Below are 21,037 nucleotides of genomic sequence, written 5' to 3' on the forward strand. Positions count from 1 at the left end.
TAATCCTGTTTTTACGACTGTTCTGTTTGTATACCAGTTTGTCAGTTCAGCACTCCGGTTGTAATATGACCAAGCCGTGTAAGCACACTCTTGAGAATGCAACGTATAGTTGTACAGGAGAAAAGCAATCTTACCTGAAATCAACGGCAACCTTTTGTAGGTCTATGAACTTAATTTAAACTTTAGGTTTACACGGTGCTTTCATTCCGAAGTACCTGCACTCATGAATATGTCTGTATGCGTCAGTCACTCAAATCCCCACGGTTCGCACCGGCGAAGTTCTGCTTTTAAATTTTTATTAAGAAGAAAAGAAAACCTTTTAAAATTGAGGTAAAATATACCAATAACAGTTTGTTAAGGATCTGTTTTTTTGTGAAGCTGCCTTCACTCGAGTGATCACTTCGAGCTTTAAGCCTGAGAAATCACCCCGTAAATGCACACGTTTAATTGCACATCTGTTAATATGTATGCTTACACAGTATTAAAAGACACTCAACAATTAACATCATTTACCTTCGTTCCCGCGTTTGACTCGTGCTGTAAATCTCTTCCTTGTTTTCACTTCACGTGATTACGTAGGAGGCGTGATGACGCGATACGCGACTCCGCCTCCCATGGCCATCGAGCTGCACTCCATTACAGTATATGGACAAAAAAGAGGTTCCAGTTATGACCATTACGTGTACAATTTCGAAATGAAACCTGCCTAACTTTTGAAAGTAAGCTGTAAGGAATGAGCCTGCCAAATTTCAGCCTTCCACCTACACGGGAAGTTGGAGAATTAGTGATGAGTGAGTGAGGGCTTTGCCTTTTATTAGTATAGATTTCCTACTAATTTCAAATTTATGTATGTACCTGTCCTGCATTATATGTTAAACATTAGTAAACCTGTTCCACTGCTCCTTGACTTTTTCCACACTTGAAAGTTTATCCTGGTTTATCCTCCTTAGAATTTGCCATATCTGCTCACATACCAAAGTTAAACTTAACGGTTTTAGTCTTCGCATCTCCACCCTTTGAAAACACTGAGAATTGTATTATATTATGGTCACATGACCCTAGTGGTTCAATCACCTTTATACTCTCAATTCTATCCTGATTATTGCAAAATACTAAACCCAAAGAGGCTTCCCCCCGCACTGGTACTTTAACATACTGCGTTGAAAAACAGTCACTAATAACATATAAAAACTCCACCTGTGATCCTCTGCTTATAAGGCTAACCCATCTATTAATCAGGTTATTAAAGCTCCCCATGACTATAATATCCCTCTCTAAACTTTCCTTTTTAATAATTTACAAAAAATGTTCATTGAACTTAATGTTTGCATTAGTGAATCTATAACACACTCCTAAATTAAAGCCTCTATCCCCAATACTTTCTAGTTGAATTCATGCGTCCTAAGATGTGATATAATCTTGGATAAGGTTTAAAGTGTAGAAACAGTCAAAGAGCATTGGAACATGTTTAAAAACCTTTTACATATGATTTAGGACAGACTAATTCCAAACTTTGGAATTAGTAAGAAATTAAGTAAAACACCACAGTTTGTAAATAAGGAAACAATAAAAAACTACAAAGGAAAAAAAACAGCAATATATGGAGTATAAGGCTAATAACTCCAACACTAACCATAGGGCGTATGAGAGCTTACAGGTAACCATTAAAAAAAATATTAGGGTGAAAGATAACCCAAAGAGATTTGTTAAATATTTTAGTAGTAAAAGTTCAAAGTTATTTCTTGACGATCAAGGTATACTGTATATTGATTTCCAATGTGAAACTGTGCTATAAAGAGAAGTGTTTTTATAAATTTTACAAATACCTAATTTGTTCTTGTATTTTACAATGGGGTAGCATGGGGAAAGCGTAGCAATATTTAAAGGTGAAAGAAAAAGCCCCAAATACATTAATTTTGAAGACACAAAATTTTGATTTAAAAAAATGTAGTTTGTGAATATTTCTGCATAGGAAACTAGACAAAATTATTTTATCACAGATTCTTGGAACTATTTTCATGAGGGTGCGTGACCCCAAAGTCAGCTTCCAGAAAGAGAGAGGTAGTGATAGTTGGGGACTCAACCGTTAGGTTAGTGAAGCGCAGGTTTGTTCCAGAGACAGATAGTTTCGCACGACGTGTTGTCTTCTGGGTGCACAGGTGGGGGACTTCCCCGGAAGGGTTGATAGGGACTCCTTTTGGAACAGATGGGACCTGTTCCATCGCTACGGGTTACATGTGAACCTGAGGGTACCAGTGTATTGGGGAGGCGTATGAGAAGGCTAGTTGAGGATTCTTTAAACTAGGGAATGGGGGGACAGGCCAGATTTAGAACTATACATGGAGGAACAAACAACAGTGTAGAAATAAAAATGCGTAGTAATGAAAATTCTAACCTATTTAAATGTAGAAGGAGTAACACATTAAAAACAGCTTGCCTTAATGCCAGACATATAAAAAATAAGGCAAGTGAGATGGAGCTGTATGCAACAGAGCATACAGTCATATGAAAAAGTTTGGGAACTCCTATTAATTTTTTGGATTATTGTTTATCATTGGCTGAGCTTTCAAAGTAGCAACTTCCTTTTAATATTTGACATGCCTTATGGAAACAGTAGTATTTCAGCAGTGACATTAAGTTTATTGGATTAACAGAAAATATGCAATATGCATCATAACAAAATTAGACAGGTGCATAAATTTGGGCACCCCAACAGAGATATTACATCAATACTTAGTTGAGCCTCCTTTTGCAAATATAATAGCCTCTAGACACCTCCTATAGCCTTTGATGAGTGTCTGGATTCTGGACGGAGGTATTTTTGTCCATTCTTCCATACAAAATCTTTCCAGTTCAGTTAAATTTGATGGCTGCCGAGCATCCCATAGATTTTTGATGATATTCAAGTCAGGGGACTGTGATGACCATTCCAGAATATTGTACTTCTCCCTCTGCATGAATGCCTTTGTAGATTTCGAACTGTGTTTTGGGTCATTGTCTTGTTGGAATATCCAACCCCTGCGTAACTTCAACTTTGTGACTGATGCTTGAACATTATCCTGAAGAATTTGCTGATATTGGGTTGAATTCATCTGACCCTCGACTTTAACAAGGGCTCCAGTCCCTGAACTAGCCACACAGCATGATGGAACCTCCACCAAATTTGACAGTAGGTAGCAGGTGTTTTTCTTGAAATGCGTGTTCTTCTTCCACCATGCAAAGCGCTTTTTGTTATGACCAAATAACTCAATTTTTGTCTCATCAGTTCAAAGCACTTTGTTCCAAAATGAATCTGGCTTGTCTAAATGAGTATTTGCATACAACAAGCGACTCTGTTTGTGGCGTGAGTGCAGAAAGGGCTTCTTCTCATCACCATGCCATACAGATGTTCTTTGTGCAAATTGCGCTGAACTGTAGAACGATGTACAGATACACCATCTGCAGCAAGATGCTCTTGCAGGTCTTTGGAGGTGATCTGTGGGTTGTCTGTAACCATTCTCACAATCCTGCGCATATGCTGCTCCTTTATTTTTCTTGGCCTACCAGACCTGGGTTTAACAACAACTGTGCCTGTGGCTTTCCATTTCCTGATTACATTCCTTACAGTTCAAACTGACAGTTTAAACCTCTGAGATAGCTTTTTGTAGCCTTCCCCTAAACCAAGATACTGAACAATCTTTGTTTTCAGATCTTTTGAGAGTTGCTTTGAGGATTCCATGCTGTCACTCTTCAAAGGAGAGTCAAAGGGAAGCACAACTTGCAATTGACCACATTAAATACCTTTTCTTATGACTGGACATACCTGTCTATGAAGTTCAAGGCTTAATGAGCTAATCCAACCAATTTGGTGTTGCAAATAATCAGTATCTACCAGTTACATGCAGTCAAATCAGCAAAATTACAAGGGTACCCAAATTTTTGCACAGCCAGTTTATCACATTTGATTTAATTTCATACAACTGAATACTGTGTGGGAAGCAGCCCTGACACAGACAGACGGACACCGTTATGTCACCCAACACACGTTTATTTTACACTATGTACAAATATTAAAGTGCATAACCCAGTGCCACAGCACCAGTCACCCCACAAGTCCAGGCCAACACACAATGCCTTTTCTCTCTTCAGGCCGCCGCTTTCCTCTCCCAGACCTCGTCCTCTTCCACCCGACTCCAGCCCTGAATGAAGGGAGGCAGCCCCTTTTATTGTCCCCCGGATGTGCTCCAGGTGTGCTCCGGCAATCTTCCACTGACACGCCCCAGTGTGGAAGAAGTGCCGGCTGCATCCCCGGCAGCACTCCGGGTGTTCCTGCTCCTCTTCCCCCCAGCACTTCCTGGTGTGGCGGAAGTGCTGAGGTCCAGGGCTCTCCAGGCATTGGGGTGCCCCCTGGTGGTGACCACGGGCCCCTACATGGTTGAGCTTCAAAGCTCTGTACCCGTGGTCCCCACAGCAACCAGGGCGGTCGCCCCCTCGTGAACTGGAGGAGGCGTGAGCCCTCCTCCGGTCCTCTTGGGTGTCCTGGCTGGGTACCACCCCCAGCCGCATGCCACAACTGCTTCACTAAAAATCTTTGTTCGGAAAACACCCCACTACTCAGATGTTCCTAGGAAATGAAAGACATATGTTATCTTTTTTGTTCAAATTAGAATAAATTATTATGCAGGCTGAGAGGGGTTTCCAAACTTTTTCATTTGACTGTAATTATGATAAAGTATCTATCTATCTATCTATCTATCTATCTATCTATCTATCTATCTATCTATCTATCTATCTATCTATCTATCTATCTATCTATCTATCTATCTATCTATCTATTATAGCAATAACAGAAACCTGGCTAAATAACAAAGAAGGGGCGAGTATAACATATCTTTAGGAATACTTTTAGCATACACATTTTTAGGAAGGACAGAGAGAACAGAAAAGCTGGTGGAGTTGCTGTTTATGTCAAACAGAACTTAAATGCAAGTTCTGTTAAGTTGGACGATGAGTCCCATCTTAGTGAGGACATGTGGCTTCGCCTGAAAAGCATTAGGGAAAGAGGCATTATTTTAGGAGTGTGTTATAGACCACCTAATGCAGACAGTAATATCAACACACATCTTTTTAGTAATATTAAAAACACAAGTTTACAGGAGGATATTATAGAAATGGAGGACTTCAATTATCCGAATATTAACTGGGATAACCTTGCAAATTGAGGAGCACATGAGCAGGAGTTTTTAGAAGTAATCAGTGACTGTTTTTTTAAAATAGTATGTTAAGGCACCAATGTGGGGTGAAGCTTGTCTGGATTTAGTACTTTGTAATAATCAAGACAGAATTGAGGTTTATTGAACCACTAGTGTCAAGTGACCATAAAAAAATACACTTCTCAATGTTTTGTAAGAGTGTAGATGCACACACTAACATTGTTAAGTTTAACTTTGGCAAGGCAAATTCTGAACAGATGTCTAAGTGGGATAAGCTTTTAAATGTGGAAACAGTTTAAGGAGCAATGGAAAAGGTTTAAAAATGTTTTACATGTAATGCAGGACAGGTACATATCTAAATTTGTAATTAACAGGAATTTAAAAAATCACCACAATGGGTTAATAATGAGTTAAAAAAGAAGCTGCAAAGAAAAAACAGCTTTATAAGGCATACAAGATTAACAACTCCAAAGTAAATCATAGGGCGTATGAGAACATGAGGGCAACCATTAAGAAGGATATCAGGGAGCTAATATAGCGTATAAAACAAAAGATGACTCCAAGAAATTCTTTCAGTATTTCAGTAGTAAAAGAACAGTCAAGGAGGAGGTGAAGTGAATCAGAAATAATAAAGGGAAATTAAAAGATAGACACCAAAATAGCAGATGCTCTAACCTTGTCTGAGGTCTTCACAAATGAGGAAGTGGATAACCTCCCAGCAGTAAATGGGACTACTAAGGAGGTACTTAAGGATTTGGAAATTGTAGAGGGAGAAGTACTGCTCAGATTAAATAGGCTGAAATTAAACAAATCACCAGGAACAGATATTTAAACTCCAGTTCTTAAGGAGGCTAGTGAGTACATATATAAACTCTTGACACATATTTTTAGGAAGTCACTGCGCACTAGGGACATTCTGAAGGATTGGTAAATGTCAAATATTATCGCGTTACATAAAAAAGGTGACCGGGCAGATCCAAGTAACTATAAGCCAATAAGCTTAACATGCATCACAGGAAAATTAATGGAAGGAATTATTAAGGATAAGCTTGAGCAGTACATGGCGAGTTTTGTGAACCGTCAGCATGGGTTCAGAAGAGGGAATTCTATGAGGAAGCAACAAAAGGATATGATCAAAATGAGCATATGATATTATTTATCTTGATTTTCAGAAGGCATTTGATAAGGTGCCACATGAGAGGTTGGGCATCAAACTAAGAAGTGGGAGTTCAGGATGATGTTTTTTGATGGGTGCAGATTGGCTCAGACACAGGAAACAGAGGGTGATGGTGCAAAGAACCTTATCAGAATTGGCTGATGTTAACACTAGAATTCCTGAAGCCTATGAAAAAACTTGTAATCCTGCCTCACCTTAAATCCCTTCGCTCCTCTCCATTAGTGCCTTTCGTTTTGTCAATGTATCGATCACCACAAGCAGCCTGCTGCTCCATCCCCACCTTGACAGAGCTCAGCTCGTGTAAAAAGTTCTCCCAGTTCAAGCCAAGGCTCCTTATCTGCATGTGAGGTGAAGTACCTGAAGTTGTATTGGGTAAATAATACAGTGTATCGTTATTTGGAATACATGCATTTCATGTGTGTTCTGTGCCAGTGTAGGATGAAAGGAAATGCGAGAAATGCTGAACACATACCTAAAGCAGAAACTTTTTCCATGTTATACTAATAATGACGTGAAGTGTACAATGTATGAAGACTTTAGTCCAAATATCAAATAGACATGTGCACTTTTATTCAAGAATATAACCAAAGGAAAAAAATAGCATTTGATTTACATGTAGCTGTCAATGAGTCAATCAAGCTCAAATGTCAATCGTCAGGGAGTTTACACGTATTCTTGAATGGTAGAGGTAAGAATCGCTGATTTATAACGGGAAGGTCCCGGGTCAAGACTGGCCGCTCCACGTTTTGAGTTGCTATTATTATTATTTCTACAATATAATAAGCAGAGTTGTGTTACAGTACAGCAGTGTATTAGCCAGTGAAAAAAACTGTAAAGAAGCTGTTTGTTGTTACGTTTTTGCCTTTGTCCAGAAACAGCCCCATAAGCTTTACAACTACAGACTTAGAAAGTCTTTGCCCTGGGTTGTAACTCAAAACACAGCTCTCAACAAAACGTTGCCAGATGTACGAGATGGCAGCAAATCTGTCGATTTTCACACGTTCTGCACAGGTGTCTTTGTTGTCCATGTGCAAATGCAGAATGATAGTCTGATCGCGGTCACGGGACATTGTATCTTTGATTGTCAGTACAGCAAATTGTTCTGAGCAGGCATCAACCACACCACCAACTATGGTCTTCGCTGCTTTTGTGAAAAGAATGGAGATAAACGTGATCAGCTCAGAGAGGGAGAGGCAAGTTTGTTGTTTGCTGTACCATGCCAATATCACTGACAGAATAAAACTGAATTAAAAAAAAAAACTTTTACAAGTAGCCAAAATTTACACTGGGTGTGAGACTCAAATCAAATGTACATTTTTATTATATTATAGTAATAATAATTGCAGCTCACTACTCAAAACGTGGAGCGCCCAGACTCAAACCCGGAACCTTTTGGTTATAAGGCAACATTTCTTATCTCTGCACCATCCAAGAACACATATAAACTTTCTGTAACTCATTGACAACTTCATGTAAACTGAATTATTTATTTTTTTTTTACTTTGGTTAAATTCTCGTATAATAGTGCATGTGTTCATTTGATATTTGGACTAAAGTCTTCACACATTATATATTAATAATGACATGAAGTGTAACATGGAAAAAGTTTCTGCTTTAGGTATGTGTTCAGCATTTCTTCCCTCGCATTTCCTTTCATACTACTTTCACAGATCGTTGTAGAAATGGAACACACATAAAATGTATGTAATCCAAATAACGATATATTGTTTACCCTATACAACTCAAGGCACCTCACTCCCAGATAAACAGACTTGAGCTGGGAGAACTTCAGCAGCATCGGTGGGGGGGATAGGATAGCAGGCTGCTTGTGCCGACTGACACATTTACAAAACAAAGGCACTGATGAAGAGATGCGAAGGAATATAAGGTGGTCCATCATTACAACTTTTTTCATAGGCTTCAGGGATTCTAGTGTTAAGGGGAAATTTTGCACAAACATTAAAAAGTTTTTCTTTAGACAGAGAACCATAGACACTTGGAAAAGGCTAGCAAGTAGTGTGGTAGATAGTAAGACTTTGGAACTTTCAAAACTAGAGTTGATGTTTTTTTTAGAAGAATTGAATGGATAGGACTGGCAAGCTTTGTTGGGCTGAATGGCCTGTTCTCATCTAGATTGTCCCAATGGTCTATTGATTGTGAAGAAATAACTTCCTTAAACATGGGAAAGGTGCTATATAAATAAAATGTATTATATTATTAACTTTGACTTGAAAAATACTGAAATTACTGTTTAAGGAGGAGGTGAAGTGTATCAGGAACAGTAAAAGGGACATAAAATGCAGACAGTGCAATAGCAAATGCTATAAACCTTCTTGACGTTTTCATATGTGAAGAAGGGGATAATCTCCCTGCCGTAACAGGGACTATTAAGGAGGTACTTGGTGATTTGAAAATAGCAGAGGGAGAAGTACTGCTTAGAATAAATAGACTGAAATGTAACAAATCACCAGTGCTTAGGGAGGTTAGTGAGTAAATATTGCCACGCTTGGGTCACAGAATTGCACAGAAACACAGGAGATTGTAGAGACAGGAACTTTATTCAAACACTTCAAACAAACATGTCTCTTTCAGAAGCAAAACGAGTGCAGTATGCAGTTAGTTCTTGATTAAAGAATAGACAAACATCATAGAGGAGCACAACGGGAGCGGAACCCCCAACAGGAGCAGAGGATGTCTGGGGGAGAGAGAAACAAAGCAGTCAGCCAAAAGGTGCTGTTCAGGCTTTTAAGTATGCGTACCACCGTGCGAGAAACATATCACGCGACAGAGCAGCCGCAAGTAAGCCCAGCAAGTAAGGGAGCAAAGTGAAGGTACTCTATCAGTGTTAAGAGGGTTTTTTTTTTTTTTTTTTTTAGGAGCGTCCGTGTCTCCTAGGGGTGCATTCAGCCCCCCTGCTCACAATATATAAAACCAGGACACACATTTTTAGGAAGTCACTGCACAATGGGGAAACTCCTACGAACGGAAAATGGCAAATATTGTCCCAATATATAAAAAAGGGTGATTTTGCAGATCCAAGCAACTATATGCCAGTAAACGTAACATGCAACACAAGTAAATTAATGGAAGGAACTATTAAGGAAAGTATTAAGCATCACATGGCAAGAACAGGGGGTTTACTTAGCAGTCAGCATAGTTTCAGATGGTCATATTTTACGAACATGCTGGAATTCTACAAGGATGCAACAAATGGGTATCAGAGTGGTGTATATAATATTATTTAATGATTTTCAGAAAGCACATCCTATACAAGAGGTTGGGCATCAAACTAAAAGAAGTGGGAGTTCACCAGTGTAGTGTGTAGATGGGTGCAGAACAACCTAAAACACACAAAACGTAAGGTTATGGTGCAATAACCTTATCAGAATTAAATGATATCAACAGTGGTGTCCATTAGGGGTTTTTAACATATTAACGGGTTGGAAAATGACTGACTATATATATATATATATATATATATATATATATATATATATATATATATATATATATATATATATATATATACACATACACACACACACGCCCCCTGCTTGCTTTGCTTGCCAACCCCTTAGCCTCTGCTACGCGCTAGCCTCTTTGCGGTTCTGCCACTCTCATATGGGGATGCGGATGTACAATTTAAACAGATTTTTATTTTCATGGGATTTGTTACATATGCATCAACACAACGTATAACTGCCAGTGATTGAATTTCGTTTGGCTCTGAGATTTGTTGTCTTTGCAAAAGCTATTCTAATGGGAAACTGTTAAAGTTTTAATTTGAATGGCATATCAAAATCTCCTTTGTTTTGTAATGTTATCCGCCGAACATGTACTACATTATCTTTCTTGGATACATCCTTCTTTCTCCAGTAATTCATGCGTTGGAAGATAGGACGTTGCTAATGGTTGTAGATATTCTTCGGGATATTGTAAGTTGTTGTTTTCATCTTCTGCATGATCACCACCGTTTCAGCACAGTCTATTGAAACGCATTTAACCAATATGCCATGTAACCGATGTACATTTTTGGATACATTTAACCTTTTTGCCGTGTAACCGATCGTCATTTTTGGTGTTAATTCGTTTGACTCCCTCGTTTCTCAGTGCTAGAGGACTATGGTCTTGTTTGAAAATGTTTGAGAGGAGGGCGTGACTTGAAAAAATCTCAAGGCAAAAGTCTTGTCTTGCAGGACTTGAAAAAATCTCTCTTCAAAAAAGTCTTGTTGAAGGATTTTGTAATATTATATATGTATATATATATATATATATATATATATATATATATATATATATATATATATATATATATATATATACACACACACACACACTAGGGGGCTTAACCCCTGCTTGCCAACCCCCTTGCCTACTCTGCCATGCCGCATGATCTGCATCTCGCGCAGTACTTTGAATGTTTAAAAGCCTGTACAGCAGCTGTCTTTGTCATCTACTCTTTGTCTTTTATTTCTGGACCCGGGCGTGGTTAAATCTGTTGGCACAAAGTCTCATCTTGCGGGATATGAGTTTTGATATTTTTTAGTTTATAATTTAAAAACAGAATAAGAATCTGAAAATCTAACAACATCATATTAAAGTTTGATAAATTCTGAAAAGAATGATGCCAAACATATATATGTAGGTTTTAAAATAAGCCTGATTTAAATTGTGACAAAAACATCACATAAAATTGTTGCACTTTTAGGCTTAGGATTTTATATTGGATAGGAATATAAACAACAAGTGGGTTAAGTTTACAGGTGATACTAAGCTAGGTGGATTGATAACATTATACAGAATCCACTGAATCATTACAGAGGGTAATGATTGGACAGCATACAGGCTTGGGTAGATTTGTAACAGATGAAATTTAATGTAAATAAAAGTATTATACACTTAGAAATTAAAATCATTAGATTTGATTTAATGATGCTCCGATTGGTGGTCACCAATCTAAATCAGCCTAAGTTCATAAAACCCAATATTTTTTATCTACTTTGCTTTCTTTTGGAACGGCAAAGAACAGCAAGGTGGACTTTATCAGAGAGAGAGAGACAGAGAAGACTGGAATACCAGCCTTTACATTAAAGAATGTGGAGTGAGAAAAATGAATTGGAAGAGTCATTCTGTACAATTAGATAAACAACAATAAAAGCTACGTTACTGAATCCTGACCTTTTAATATTGTCCTTTAATTAAAACTGACACTGCCTGTCTGAGCTTGGATGGTGAGTTTGTGTTTAGTACAGAAACATACTTTTTCATTTAGAAAAAGATAAAGAACTTCAAATTACTATTTAGTAAATAATGGCTTGTTGACTTAAAAATCAAAATGTGTCTATTTTACTTGTAAACTAGTAAAGCAGGTTAGTGTTGTATCTTCTTGATCAGCATCTTAAGAACATATGATAGATTTGTGGCTTTTTGAAAAGGTTTTTTTACTGTGTTTATTATTTGTTTGTGTGTGCCATACAGTATAGGGGTTGGTAAGAAACAAGTACTACATAATTAAAATGGTAATACATATTTATAACTACACCTCAAGAATTTGGCATGCTGAATGTCTAGCTGGTATACTGTAAAAAAAACAAAAAACCTGTATAAATATAATAAATGTATATTTTAACAGCAAAAAAGCTGTAGTGCAGTTAATGATTAAAGTTGATTCAAAACTGTAACTGCATGTATATTTACATTGAAGCAGTGTTAAATGCCAATATAAATTAACTGAATGTACGAGAATATATTTTATTTTATATATATATATATATATATATATATATATATATATATATATATATATATATATATATATATATATATATATATATATACACACACACACACACACATACATACATATTTGCTAGACAAATACTGAGCAGATTAAAATTTTTAAAAATTAAGTTTTGTTTAGATAAGCACATTACAAAAAAAATAAACAATATGGGAGATTGTAATTATAAGAACCATTTTATTTTCTTTTATGCCATATGTATTGTGAATAATCATTTTCTGTACAGATTTTATTATATAAATAGTATGTATGTTAAGGTCATTTTATTTTAGTATTTGTATGTTCACTGTACAATAATAAGCCTACAGAATTTCATTTTGTCAATAATAAATTAACAGGTAACACCTGTGATCTATAGTTTAAATATAAAAATACCAAAGTTAACACTTTAATATTAAACATAAGACATCTACATGTCTGGTTATGAGTAAGTTTAGTGTAAAAAGTTTTTCATAGGCATTGGAATTGGACAATTCAGTAATAGGAAATCTGTGATTGGTATTGTCCCTAAGAAACAAATTATTCTGTTTCTCTTCCACGTAACCTTATGTGGCAATTGGTGCCATTGCTCTACTTCCAAGTGTTTTCCCGTCTATGGAAAATTAAGATGAAGCAGCACTTTAATCATTGGGTAGAAGGATCCTTTTATTAGATAGGCCAGTCCAGCTCTGACTCTGCTATGGAATAGCCAGTAAAGGGGAGGCAGCTTATTGACCAAGATCTCCAGGACACTGGCTGGGTCTGGTTTGTGTGACTTCTTTTTTACAATTTAGCCGTGGTTCTACAATTTACTGATGGTCAGATATTGCTGATTTTTATTTATGTTAGTAGTTTCTACTTTGTGTTTGATGTATTTGCACAAATATGTATCCTCATATGTAATAGTTATATATTTAGTGAGTGGTATAATCTATTCTTGCAGTTTTCCTTGAGAGCTCTCACAGCACTCTGCACCTGCATTTGGAGAGGAATTGCTATACAATTGTGACCAAAGTAATTTGTACTATTGTATTGCGAAAAAAGACAATTTACCAAGAAAGAGAGACAAACCATTATAATCCTTAAAGGTGTCACTGCTTTAGAGAAACTGCAAATAAAATCAAGCTAAGGGACACCTGGGCAAGACTGGCTAATTTTGTACTTCAATGCAGGCTAGGCACCACCTCTTGTAGTTAGTTCAATAACCCTAAACTCAAGGTGTTGGATTAGATGGCATCTAATGCATATGTTCACCTGCTGAACACAGGCCTTGTCAAAACCAACTTATGAAAACAACCACATCATACAGAATGCTGATGTATTTCCTTAAGTCTTCACGTCTTTTCACACTGCTATTTATGCACTTTAATGTACCTTAAATGTAGTAAACTTTCCCTTACTTCTGTTTGTTTTCCTAGGTGACTATCGTTTTTTTTTTGTTTTTTTTTTATTTTCTTCCATGCATCCTTTTTAGCTCAATGCAACTATTAATACAATACATTTAAATGTTTTCTGCACCCTTAACACACAAAAAAAGTCGTAATCCTGGTCCACCTTAAATTCCTTCACACCTCCTCAATCAGCATTTTTGTTTTGCAAATCTATGAGCTCAAGCAGCCTGCTATCCCATCACCCCCACATTGACACAGCTGAAGTTCTCCCATCTCAATTCTGTTTATCTGGTTGTGAAGTGCCTAGAATTGTATAGGGTAAACAATATATCATTATTTGGAACATATGCATTTCATGTGTGTTCCATTTCTACAACGATCTGGGTAAATGTAGGATGACATGAAATGCAAGGCAAATGTTGAACACACAAGTAGAACAGAACATTTTTTCATGCTATAGAACTAATGACAAAATGTTGATGTTTTTATTCAAGAATATAACCGAAGAAAAAGAAATTGGGTTAATGTATGATGCGAACACAAATGTTCAGCTAGTGCAGAGGTAAAACGTCTGTCTCATAATCAAGAGACTGTGGGTTCAATTCCGGGTCCTTCCTGCATTTATTGTTTTGAGTAGTGAGCTGCTCTTATTGTTACTACTATAGAATAAAAACATGCATTTGATTTGAGTCTGTAACAGTCGGTGTAAATTTATGGTACTTGTTAAGGTTAGTGTTTTTTGTTTTTTTTTATTATCATTCAGTTTTATTCTTTCAGTCATGTTCATGCTCCCCCCGATCTGACACTGTTAGTTTTCAAATGAAGACTTGGTGTAACAGAGGTGAACTCTCGAAAAAACATTCAGTCACACATTTTAGAATGCAGTTGCACCAGGTGTAAAGGCAAAAGATGGCATCTGCCACACACATGTCCTTCAACGAAACAGCAGGGCTTACAGAGCTCGCCAAGGAAATGCATATGTTCCAAATAATGGAAGAACTTTTGTCCGACTTGAGCTGCTCTTGGGATAGGATGGGATAGCAGACTGCTTGCTACTTGTGCTGATTGACACATTTGCAAAACAAAGACACTGATGAGGAGGTGAGAAAGAATTTAAGGTGGCCCAGGATTACAACTTTTTTCATAGGCCTCAAGGATTCTAGTATTAATTGTGCTCTTTGGCTTTGCTTCCTATTGCAGAAGATCACTGGCTTGAGTGTGATTGTTTACTAATCAAGAAGTGTTCTTTTTTCATACTTTAATGTACTCTTTGTTCTGAAAAACTTAAATAATTACTATCAGCGGATACAGCACTAATTAATTATTTACTTACTATCTGAACTCTTCTGCTGCACTACGCCTGCTGCTGTCACAGCTGTGGTTGCTTTCAATTATCTGCACACTTTTCAGAGTTTAAAACACACCCTCCACTCAAAATGTGCTTTGCTCTTGAACAGTTAAAAAAACAGCAAAACAGCTAAAAGAGACAACAAACTGTAGAAAATACTGCATGGTCCCTTAGTGATTAACATAAGCAAAGTTATTAGGTATTTTAATTAACATTCACACTGAAGTAACATTTAACATTCAGGTCTCAGGTCAAACAACCAAATAAGCATGAGATCAGCATGCAGTATATAATTTATATGTTTCTAATGATGTGCGTCTACCACTGTCAGCCAACAACTTGGAACAGCATGACACCAATACTTCTATACACTTTAAAAACTCCTGAAAAGGTCATCTGTGTGTTGCACAGTTTAAAAGAATGGCCAAGAGCCTAAGATGGAAGTTGCTATATAAATAAAATGTATTACTATTATTATTAAAGAGGATGAACACATTTCCAGCCAAATGGGATTACAAACATACAATATACTTGGAAACTAAAAATTTGAATTATATTAAAGGAGTTACAAAAAATATAGATACCTTATGCAGAGTAGCCAGAAACAACTCAACTGGTATTGTTCCACTAAGCAATGGTTTAGGTGCTTTGAGTTCAGTGGATTCTTCAATCACACGCTTTCTCTTCTTAGAAAGTGGGGGAACCATTGTTTTAAGAGGAGGCTAAAATAAGGGATACAATTATTTTAACAGCAGTCCGGCAAAATGAATTTTATATTTGAACAATAAAAAAAAATTCTTAAAAGAAAACTCAATGACTTTTGCAGTTTATAATTCAGAGTATTTTACCTGTGGTTTACTAAATGAAGCTTTCTACTATATACAGTACAAGTGCACTTTAACACTTACAATTTAAGACAAACAATATTCTTTTAGAACTCTTGCAGCAGGCATTTCATGGTTCATAAAAAGTATATATTTTGGACAGAACGAGTTAAATTAAAAGTGTAATTATGAAAGAGTTAACAGTCCATGAGCACTTGTGTATGACACACAGACTGTGTAATGCTGATATTCCAATATGTGACTAGATTCCTTCCAGAAACTACAAATATTAGCTAAAAAGGTAAACTTAGGAGTTATTCTTATAACGAACCACATATCACTTTGACATATCTAGGCGATTTGAAATCCTTTGCAGTTCTGATACAAGATGTTACATTATAATCAAGCAAAACTTTTGAATTCGTAGACTTCATTCAAAACTGAATTTAGCAAAAAAGTGTTTTCAAATTAGAGGGCGGCACGGTGGCGCAGTGGGTAGCGCTGCTGCCTCGCAGTTGGGAGACCTGGGTTCGCTTCCCGGGTCCTCCCTGCGTGGAGTTTGCATGTTCTCCCCGTGTCTGCGTGGGTTTCCTCCGGGCGCTCCGGTTTCCTCCCACGGTCCAAAGACATGCGGGTTAGGTGGATTGGCGATTCTAAATTGGCCCTAGTGTGTGTCCTGCGGTGGGTTGGCACCCTGCCCAGGATTGGTTCCTGCCTTATGCCCTGTGTTGGCTGGGATTGGCTCCAGCAGACCCCCGTGACCCTGTGTTCAGATTCAGCAGGTTGGAAAATGGATGGATGGATGGATGTTTTCAAATTAAGATTAACTTGTCTTCACTTAAATATTCACAGAGGCAGCATTATAAATTCTGTTTTTTTAGGTTTTATTTGTTCCAAAAAATACATCACAAAAAAAGTGTTACCATATGACAATGAAAAATACATTTCAGTAAAACAAAAAGAAGGAATTTAAAAAGTCTATTCAATCAGAAACACAAATAATCCCATATACCATATATACTCGCGGATGAGTTCTCCCACGGATAAGTCGGGACTTGATTTTACAGTATAATTTCTTGTATTTTATAATGTCGGTCGTATAAGTCGAATGCAGAAAACGCACGATATTGGTACAAGGGATTATGATATGCTAACGCCCACCTGAGAAAGTAACCACGGAGCACACTGCCTTTTTTTCTATGTGGGTGCAGCAATGCACTGTATCAGCGCGTACTCCTAGCCTCTCTTTCTCTCTCTATTGTGCCAATGTGACCACATGGTAATACCCAAACTATTCCAAAGCAACATCTGCACTGTTTTGTGTTTTATGTATCTCACACCCTCATACACCTTTATCATAAGAGCATCCCTTATCTACGATGGAGGATTCGATCAGAAGAAAATATGCAGCTGGTTTTAAATTAAACGTTGTTGAAGCAGCGAAAGAAATTGGTGACTGCATTGCTACAACAACATTCGATGCGTCTGAGAAACTGATGTGAGATTGGAGGAGGCAAGAAGATGTGTAAAAAAAAAAAAAAACAAACAAAAAAAAAAAAAACTGTTGCATTTTTGAACGGACGTACAAGTCGGGGTCTGATTATATGATTGATTTTTTGGGTTTCAAGACCCAACTTATACCTGATTATATATAGTATCACAAAAAACAATTATAAAATATTACATGTTCAGATCATGGGTAAATCTGCATGAACAGTGAGTTGAATGGGACAATCATTCCTGGAGTGGGACAGGGAGTTTGTCTATTAAGGGGCTTATAAAGGCATCCACATCCATGCACGGTAACATTTTATAATCTTTTGTAAAAAAAAACATGATTTAAATCACTTCACACAAACACACAATAAACAACAAAGTCATTCAGCTGGAGCAGAAACCTTGACTACATTTGAAAAATATCTGTATAAAATATTGGGACAGCTTAGCTAGCCGCTAATGTGATGAGCTTGATGGACTGAATTGTCTCCCCCTGTTTGTGAAACTTATGTTCTTACTATTGCTTAATTTTTTACATTCAAGATTTCTCACTTAAAGGTTTACCAATGTTTTTTCTTGTCCTAATGTGTATATAAACACAGGGAACTCCAGTTTCTGTATTACATCTTGCCTGAAGAAGGGGCCTGAGTTGCCTCGAAAGCTTGCATATCGTAATCTTTTTAGTCAGCCAATAAAAGGTGTCATTTTGCTTGACTTTTCACTACATTCATAATGGCTAAAACGGTACAACACTCTAGTACTACAGACATACAAGACACCGAAATGTACCGCTACTACATGGAATTGAAGACCTGGTGGAAGAAACTGGCACACATGGACAGCGACATCTTCTTCTTAACGAAATGCAAAAAGGAAAATCTTATCTTAAGGCATCATGACAAGGAATCCAACCATACACATAATTAGTGTTGGGAGGTATACCGGTTCATACCAAAAACTGTTTATTATTTTTTTTATGATATGGATTTTTCTTATACCGCAACACCGGTTTAAATTGCCTAAACGACGTTCGGAACGTGGCGCAGCGGGAAACTGTTCAAGTGGGGACCTTTTTCACTGCTACACCGCTAAACACAGATTTGTTGCACTAGGGCTCTTTTTCACTGCTACACCACCAAATAGTGGGCGGTAGCATAGGTATGCCGCGCGGTGAAAATGGACAGAGAGCCGAAAAAAAGCAGTTACATCTTGTCGCCTGGAAATGCTTTAGTTTTAAAAGGTCAGATGTGTAAATACTGTTTCTATACTACTGGATAATACTGCAAGCCAAGTTGTACTTGTTTTATTTTTCAATACAGTGTAATGTACCTGGGTACTGTGTAATATTGTGACGACATGTTGACCTTATTCTCGTACTTTGTCATTAAAGTAGAACATCGTAAACTAAACTTCATCGTAAAATGAGTATTTAATTTACTAGATTTTCTCAAACCCCGTCATAAGTTATATAGCACATTAAATGCTTTGTGTTAAGTGTTCCCTGAGCTTCTTAAACTGACTTCCTCTGCACTAAGAGGAGGCAATGGCAGCGATCGCCGCACAGAATCCATTCACATGATATTTATGCTCTCTGAACATTTAGAATGCCAAGATAAATACTTGATATAAATTCTAAATTTTCAGAGAGCAGGAATATCATACAGTGAATGGATTCTGTATGGTGATCGCTGTCTATTAGTGCGGAGGAAGTCAGTTTAAGGAGCGTAGTGAATAACAACTGGGTCGAGGAACACAACACAAAGCATTTAATGTGCTACATTAACTTATGACGGGGTTTGAGAAAATCTAGTAAATCAAACAATGATTTTAGGATGAAGTTTAGTTTACGACATTCTACTTTAATTATACAGTAAACTATGAGAATAGAGTGGAAATGTCGACTTTATTCTCGACGTATAGTTTTTTTTTTTTTCTTCCCTGTGTCTGTATTTTTTTTTTTCTTCACAGTGGCCCTAATACGATTCCGTAGGGCTATACCACAAATACAATTATAAATGCAAGTTGCAGTTGTATTATTTATGTATATAGCTTAGCTTGAAGCAAGGTCCATATTAATGCAGTTTGCCTAAATGATAGTTAAGTTGGTAAAGATGTCATCACCAAGGTTGCACTTGTTTTATTTTATTTTAATTTGGTGAATACTGTGTAATGCACCTGGGCTTTTGAAGCCTTGAAGTAATAGTGCAACTATCAGTAATAATACAATTATTTATTTTATTGTTATTATTTATTAGTTTAAATATTATGCAGTTTAATGATGGTAAAGTTGTTTAAAAAGTCACTTTAACGTGTCAGTGGACAGAGATTGTTAACATTAACAGAAAGTGTAGTTGTTTTACAAAAAAAATTTATTTATTCCTTTTCTAAGACATGTTCAGTGCAATACAACTTTTGACAAGCACGTCTGGATATTTTCCTAAGTCTAAATACCTATTTGGATGGTTGAAAATATGTTGTCAAAATTATAATTTAAGTTTTTTGCAAAATTTGTTAAATAAAAAGGTTCTATATTTTGACTGCATCTGTCATGCAATGTGATTTCCTTCTCTTCATTAGTGCCACCCCCTTGAAAAGTATCACTTTATGGGGCAATGCAAACCTGTATTAATACTTGTGTGCACATTAAAATGTTTTTTTTGTACAATGTACAATGCTCTTGACAGTGGAATAGGTTATTCTTAGCTAGTAATTGCAGTGGAAAATGTGTTTAACATCCACTCATGCATGGGAAAAAAATACCGTCAAATACCGTGAAACCAGGATAATTTAGAAAAATACCGTGATATAGAATTTTGGTCATACCGCCCACCCCTACACATAATACTCGGTTTGCGGAGCAACTTTGTTTTAGGACATTTGCAAGGATAAGAAACCACTTAGTCCAAATTTTCTACAACATCAAGAAGAACACGCAAAGAGAGATCCAAGACCTCATCCTGCTCTTTGGAAATGACAGGTAGGAGATGGTAAAGGAGCTCCATCTCTATTACAAAAGAGTCCAGAAACTCCTTATTGTCAACAAAAAGAAAAAGCTGCATAGACTACGAGAGAAAGCTGGACACTTAATTGCAAAAAACAAAGAGCAACAGACCTGCATTGTTAATCTCTCCTCTTATACACCAAATGAAGTAGAGATTTCAGTACTTACAAAGGGACTCTCATATTGTCCTGCAAAGCCCATTGACAACATCAGACTCTGCAGTGATATAGATAGATAGATAGATAGATAGATAGATAGATAGATAGATAGATAGATAGATAGATACTTTATTAATCCCAAGGGGAAATTCAGATACTCCAGCAGCAGCATAATGATACAAAAAAACAATATTATGGAAGAATTCTTCAGAAAACTCAAAGAATTTTTCCACAAGAAAGAAAATGGTAACACACAGGAACCAACAACAAGCAGTTACAACAACCCCACCAATAAATCCACATGGACATCAGAAGCTGGCAGAAACTCCACCCTGGATAATTATATAGACTGCTTCCAACAAAGAGTGAAAACATGGTCTTAAACAGGCAGCAAAATCGGATAGAAAACATTACTGGGGATGAGCAGAGAGCCATAGACTCACTAAGGGAAAATACAGAAATCATTATCAAACCAGCAAACAAAGGGGGTGCCTTAGTTATTATGAACACATCAGATTATATACAGGAGGCACAAAGACAATTGTCCAATACTATGCATTATTACAAACTACAAGAAGACCCAACAGATCTCTACAAAAAGGAACTAAAAAAGATAGTAAGTAGCTCTCCTCTTGACATCAGGGATCATGTAAACAGTTTAATTCCTGAG

General features: G+C 36.9%; 1 protein-coding gene across 2 annotated transcripts in view; it reads right to left on the reverse strand.

Moving 5' to 3' along the window:
• The window catches only part of ints9 (integrator complex subunit 9), a 315,943-nt gene that overhangs the window by 6,932 nt on the left and 287,974 nt on the right, over positions 1 to 21,037 (reverse strand). For both annotated transcript variants that reach the window (XM_051919331.1, XM_051919332.1), the window contains exon 16: positions 15,472 to 15,609. In XM_051919331.1, coding sequence (XP_051775291.1) covers positions 15,472 to 15,609 — 138 coding nt within the window. The remainder of the gene's footprint in view (positions 1 to 15,471; positions 15,610 to 21,037) is intronic.

Source organism: Erpetoichthys calabaricus, chromosome 15, assembly GCF_900747795.2.
Source record: "Erpetoichthys calabaricus chromosome 15, fErpCal1.3, whole genome shotgun sequence".
Taxonomy (NCBI): domain Eukaryota; kingdom Metazoa; phylum Chordata; class Cladistia; order Polypteriformes; family Polypteridae; genus Erpetoichthys; species Erpetoichthys calabaricus.